The sequence below is a fragment of the Chiloscyllium plagiosum genome, chromosome 13 (genome assembly GCF_004010195.1).
Source record: "Chiloscyllium plagiosum isolate BGI_BamShark_2017 chromosome 13, ASM401019v2, whole genome shotgun sequence".
Classification (NCBI taxonomy): Eukaryota; Metazoa; Chordata; class Chondrichthyes; order Orectolobiformes; family Hemiscylliidae; genus Chiloscyllium; species Chiloscyllium plagiosum.
In genome coordinates this window covers 65552215-65559164 of record NC_057722.1, presented here as the reverse complement: position 1 = coordinate 65559164, position 6950 = coordinate 65552215, and the positions used below count along the sequence as shown (strand labels likewise).

Sequence of the window (6950 nt, the reverse complement as noted above, 5' to 3'; positions counted from 1 at the left end):
GTTGTAATCTGAGTTAACCCTCTTTGCTGTCCACTACACCTCCAATTTTGGTGTCATCTGCAAACTTACTAACTGTACCTCTTACGCTAGCATCCAAATCATTTATGTAAATGACAAAAAGGAGAGGGCTCAGCACCAATCCTTGTGGCACTCCACTGGTCACAGGCCTCCAGTCTGAAAAACAACCCTCCTCCACCACTCTCTTTCTTCTATCTTTGTGCCAGTTCTGTATCCAAATGGCTAGTTCTTCCTGTATTCCATGAGATCTAACCTTGCTAATCAGTCTCCCATGGGGAACCTTGTCGAACGCCTTACTGAAGTCCATATAGATCACATCTACTGCTTTGCCCTCATCAATCTTCTTTGTTACTTCTTCAAAAACCTCAATCAAATTTGTCAGACATGATTTCCCACGCACAAAGCCATGTTGACTATCCCTAATCAGTCCTTTCCTTTCCAAATACATGTACATTGTTTCCCTCACGATTCCCTCCAACGATTTGCCCACCACTGAGGTCAGGCTCACCAGTCTATGGTTCCCTGGCTTATCTTTACCACCCTTCTGAAACAGTGGCACCATGTTTGCCAACCTCCAGTTTTCCGGCACCTCACATGTGACTATCGATGATACAAATATCTCAGCAAGAGGCCCAACAATCACTTCTCTCGCTTCCCACAGAGTTCTCAGGGGATTTATCACCGTTATCCATTTCAAGATATCCAGCACTTCCTCCAATGTAATCTGGACATTTTGCAAGATGTCACCATCTATTTCCCTACAGTCTATATCTTCCATATCCTTTTCCACAGTAAATACTGATGCAAAATACTCATTTAGTGTGGCTTCACACAAAGGCCACCTTGCTGATCTTTGAGGGACCCTATTCTCTCCCTAGTTACCCTTTTGTCCTTAATACATTTGTAAAAACCCTTTGGATTCTCCTTAATCCAATTTGCTAAAGCTATCTCATGTCCCCTTTTTGTCTTCCTGATTTCCCTCTTAAGTATACTCCTACTTCCTTTATTCTCTTCTAAGGATTCACTCGATCTATCCTGCCTATACCTGGCAAATGCTTCCTTCTTTTTCTTAACCAAACCCTCAATTTCTTTAGTCATCCAGCATTTCCTATTCCTACCAGCTTTCCCTTTCACCCTGACAGGAATATACCTTCTCTGGATTCTTGTTATCTCATTTCTGAAGGCTTCCCATTTTCCAGCCACCCCTTTACTTGCGAACATCTGCCTCCAATCAGCTTTCGAAATTTCTTGCCTAATACCGTCAAAATTGGCCTTTCTCCAACTTAGAACTTTAACTTTTAGATCTGGTCTATCCTTTCCTATCACTATTTTAAAATGAATAGATTTATGGTCGCTGGCCCCAAAGCTCTCCCCCACTGACACCTCAGTCACCTGCCCTGCCTTATTTCCCAAGAGTAGGTCAGGTTTTGCACCTTCTCTAGTAGGTCCATCCACATACTGAATCAGAAAATTGTCTTGTACGCACTTAAGAAATTCCTCTTCAACTAAACCTTTAACACTATGGCAGTCCCAGTCGATGTTTGGAAAGTTATGATTCCCTACCACAACTACCCTATTATTCTTACAAATAGCTGAGATCTCCTTACAAGTTTGTTTCTCAATTTCCCAGTGACTATTAGGGAGTCTATAATCCAATCCCAATAAGGTGATCATCCCTAAGTTTCAGAACTTTTTTTAGAGATAAAGCATGTTCCAAATCCAAACTCCATGTAATGAAGAAATTCAAAGAATGGGGAGGGAATTTAAAGTGACTTTTATCAATATTTTAATGGTTATAGGTCATACAGGAGTTTTAATTCTGATTAAATGAAAATCTGGAGAGAACTATAAAATGGTCCAAATTGTCAGGCCAATTTCAAAATTCAATGTCCTGCCGCATATTGTGACTTCATTCAGTTGTGCAAAATGAGTGCTGGCAAAGTATTCAAGCTTTACGGCTTTGCACATGGAATAGCCATTACCTCTCTTCAGCCAGGATAATTGTGATAAAGATCTGCACCTCATTGACAAACGTTTTGAAAGCACTTTTTGGAAGCCACTGAATCCATCATGTTCCTATTTGTATTGTTTTCTTCTTTCAGAAGAATAATATAACATTTTGGAGCAAAAATGCAAAAAAGAAGACCAAAACATGAAGCCAAAATAGAAAATATTTCAACAGCAACAGCATATTTCCCTGGTGAACTTATGTACGCTGGAATGAAAGTTATTCAAACTGCGCAAAAGATAAGCATGCTAAACGTTATATGTTTTGTTTCATTGAAGTTAACTGGGAGATGTCGAGCAAGAAGTGCTACCATAAAGCACACACAGGATAGAAATCCAATATAACCAAGTACACAATAGAAGGCTAACGAAGATCCTACATTGCATTCAAACACGATTATCTCATTAGAGAGACTAGTGTTTTTCAAAGGATGAGGTGGTAATATAATTAACCAGGCAGTACATATTGCACATTGTACCAGTGTGAGGATGTAAACCATCATCCGTTGTTGTCTTGGTCCAAACCACTTCATCATGTTATTGCTGGGAAATGTTGCTTTGAATGCCATCACCACAACAATTGTTTTACTCAATATACAAGAAATGCAAAGAACAAAACTAACACCAAATGCTACATGGCAGAGCATGCAAGACCAAACTGAAGGTTCACCGATGAATGTAATTGAAGACAGAAAACAAAGTGCCAAGGCAAAAAGAAGAAGGAGGCTTAACTCAGCATTATTAGCTTTAACAATTGGAGTGTGTCTATAGATGTAGAATATTTCGAATACAGCAATAGTGATGCAGGCTCCCAACAACGCCAATGTCACCAGGCTGATTCCAATTGTTTCGAAGAAGGAAAGATACACAATTTACTTAGGGATGCACTGGTCCCATTTTTCATTAGATTTAAATTCCAATGGACATTTTATGCAATAAACAGAATTTAAAAAGCAATGAAAGATTCATCATTACATGAGGAATCTGAATACCACTGCAATGCAGACTTCACGTTTGAGCAACAATGCCTGTGGCAATAGTGTTTTCTTACCAGTTGTGTTACTAAATTCTCCTTGTGCACATTGTATGCAATCAAAACAGCAAATAGGTTGTCCTTTTCTTCCTGATTTCCTTGTTCCTTGATGGCAGCTTTCAGAACAAATAGTTTTAGGAACCTGATTATGATAATGAATACAAAGATGGAGAAATATGAGGAATTCCATTTGGCAAACGTACAACATCTAGTCTGGCTAACAGAGCAATAGCTATTTCTCTTACATTTGGCATGACTGTCCTTCTTCAAATAACATTCTGGTTTGTGACCTCATCATATCCCATTTTAAACCAATTGACAATTGTTTGGAACGGGCTTGCAGATACAGAACCAGAACATTTTTATGGAATTCAAATTCTCATTATAGTATTCATGTTGTGTCCTTGGAGCAGATTCATTTATTATTGAAAAATGAAATAGAAAATGAACCAAATAAAATTGCATGCATTTTGTAGTAATACAATTTAATAGCTGATATTGAAATCAGATTCAATCTAAAAAAACCTGTGATGTGGACATTTCTCATGCATTCCAAGTTGCATTTATTATGCATTCCAAGTTGCATTTGAGCTGCCTTTCTGAACTGTCGCAATCCACTTTCTGGAGGTAGACCTATAATGTCGTAAGAGAGGAACTCAGACATATTTCCGAGTAAAAGGGTGAGTGGCTGTTAGGGAGGTTGAAGGTGGTGGCGTTCCAATGGATGTGTTGCCAATATTTTTCTAGATGTAAGTGGACATGAATTTGGAAGGTGCTGTCTAAAGAGCATTGTTGAACTTCTGCAGTGTATCTTGTAAAGCATCTGTTGTAGAGGAATGAATGTATGTAGTGCCAATCAAGTGGGCTGCTTTTTCTTGGATGGTGTCTAGAGTTATTGGAACTGCACCCATCCAGGCAAGTGGGAGAATTCTATCACAATCTAACCTGTGCCCTATAGGTGGTGGCTATGTTTTGGAGAGTACAAATGTGAGTTACCTTTTGTAGGTTTCTTAGTAACTGGTCTGGTTTTGTAGCTACTGTACTGGTATGAGTAGTCCAGTTCAGTTTCTTATAAATGATATCCCATGGGATGTTGATAGTGTGGGATTCAATGATGTGTTCCCTATTGAATATCAAAATCAGACAATGAGATACTCTCTTGTTGGAAGCTGTCATTGTTTGACACTTGTGTGGCATGAATGTGTTTGTGACCAAGATGAATACGAATGAAAATGCCCTATGACATCAAAGTCATTGCTCTCTGAACTTTGTTTTTCAAACCTATTCAACACTTTGCAACATGTTTAGATATTTACACTGTTGTTCATGCATTCATTTGTTCATTTAGTGTCAGTTAAGATACAGTTATTTACAGTATAACTTTTCTTAAATTGCACTGTCTTACAGTTTTGCCTTTTCTAACAACAACAGTCACATGCAAAGACATTTTGCAGTTGAAATGGGTGAAAATAAACAATCTCCTTGGTCTTACATTTTGGATTGATTAAGCTAAGTGATTTTTGTATGCATGAGCAACTTTTCCATTTAAAAATGCTTGATAAGTTGCAATGTTACTCAACATCAGGAAATAGGTAGTAGGGCGTATGGAGCCGATATGATATAGCAACCACCAACTTGCTTTTCCATTTCAGAGAAAGGAAATTGAAATTAAAAGTCCAGCAGTTTTTGTTTTAAAACAGACAGTTCTGCACAAATCTTACCAAATTCCGGCCACCAGTCCAAACAATTGCCTCTTCTGTTATCGAAAATTCCTCTCCAGAACGAGCTGACCCATCATAGTGCCCAACATTTACAATATAAATGTCACCAAAGGTATTTGGTTGCCAGTTTACAATGTCATATGATGGGACAGGGTCTCTGTTATCATCAAAATAAACCTTTTCACCGATCTTGGTTTGGAAACTCACTGTTCTCATGTAGTACAGTAACTTCAAAAAAAAATTTGAAACACATTTACATTAGCTGCAAATATTCAACCATGAATTCACCACCTTCGATATATAAGTAAATGCAGTCATGAAACTGCATTAAATGTTTCTCACCTGCCATGCATGAAAGTTTGACAGATTTGCACAACTCCCATTGGAGAAAGGTCCTTCGCCAGTTTTATATGTCGCCATATTGTGAAGTGCATGAGCTATTGCATAAGTTGCTTTGTATACGTTGTAACTGACTCTGTATTGCAACACATCAGTAAATTCATTTTGAACATTCTGTAAATTTTCTCTCCCTGTACATTCCTTAAACTCCGATTCAGTCTTTGGAGAATCTGTTTTGTTTCCACCACTTAGAGTGCAGCCAAAACAAGTTTCCCAAAACTTTTTCACCAAGGGGTTCCCTGGACACAAGGATGGATGAACTTTCATTAGGAACTTCCTCAATTCTGGTATACCGACTTTGCGAATTGCAATTCCAATTGCACCGGAAGTAATCTTTTTACTTTCCTCTGAAGGAAGAAGAAATGTGGAAACCCATGATTTGCTTCCAATCCACTGTATGCCACTAACATTTTGTCTAATCATTTCTTTTAGCAGAGTATGCACGTTTGGTTCACCAACAAATGCAATGACAACTTTTGTAGTGGAGGTTTTTATGGTTTCAATTGTTTTCAGTAACTTCTCTCGAGCGTGAGTTACATGGAACGACATAGAAAAGGCTATGCAAACACCAAACTGTTGAACTGCCTCTTCAAATGCTTGCATTCCAAAGTTTCCATAGTCATCATCACTCTTAACCGTCCCAATCCAGGTCCATCCGAAATGTTTCACCAGCTGGGCTAATGCTCTAGCTTGATGGTAATCACTTGGTATTGTTTAAAAAAAAGATGGATAATCCTTTCTATTGCTCAGGCATGCACAGGTAGAAAAGTAGCTAACCTGTCAGAAATAAAGCAAAAACATTTGCGCTTTGATTTTCATTCATGGTTTTCATGATATCACAGCACAGATATTGGTGGAGAAGAGCAAAAATTCCAACTTGCACTGTGCTTACATTAGTGGCACATTTAAACACACAACAGAGTGCTTACTTAATAATTTGAAAACGTTTGAGTAAAACATTATCTCCAAACATTAATTCCAAGCTTTGCTCTTTCTTGATTCACCTTGTCCTAAATGTAAGTATGCACAATGTCCAATCCTCACAATTTAACATGAAGAACATCGTCAAACATTCTTACACTCTCCCACTCCCCCCACCCCCCCAACCCCACCTACAGACTACTTGGGATCAATTGGAATTTTGCATAATATCATATTGAGAGTCTACTGTCAATTTCACCTTTTTCCCTTCCCATTGAAGTCAAAGGAGGAAATTTAAAAGCAAGGTTTGGATATGTCACTAATTTTACTTGAGCTACTTTACACCATTGCCCAAAGATACAATAATTCTTCATCAAACCCCTTGTCTCTTTATCAGCATTTTCAACACTTTTTAATTCAAGCTTCCAAAGTGCAATTTTGAAAAACTTCATCTGGCTTTGAGTACCAAAATTAAGCTCACTTCTGTCAGGCATAAATATCTATGCCCCAGTAGGCCGAAACTGAGATCATAGCAACCACGATGTATAGTTTAGCATTCCATTTATCGCATTGCTTGCTGCTGAACAGGCTTTGCACATATTTCACTCATGAACTAGAATGTTTCAATTTTACAACTCCTTAATTTGAAATGTTCAGGGAATAGCTATCTGTTTATCTCTTTGCTCTTTGAATTTTGCAGTAGAGTTGAGAACACAAGAGTAGTTATTTTTCTCACTTTTTTGCCTCTTTTTTTTTGTGGCCTTCTACAGAGGAAAAAGTTGTTTTGTGGAGTCCAGCTTCATGGTGTTGAAATCAAAATGTCATTCACTCACATTTGAAACTGCTGAGCG

The 6950-nt window shown here is 38.1% G+C and overlaps 1 protein-coding gene across 1 annotated transcript in view; it reads right to left on the bottom strand.

Annotated features, from left to right (window-relative positions):
• Positions 1-2039: 2039 nt before the first annotated feature.
• Positions 2040-6950, bottom strand: part of LOC122555656 (extracellular calcium-sensing receptor-like) — a 10423-nt gene continuing 5512 nt past the window's right edge. Inside the window, 4 exon segments of the mRNA XM_043701653.1 lie at positions 2040-2970; positions 3076-3200; positions 4780-5007; positions 5122-5955. Of these exon segments, the coding sequence (XP_043557588.1) occupies positions 2040-2970; positions 3076-3200; positions 4780-5007; positions 5122-5955 (2118 nt within the window).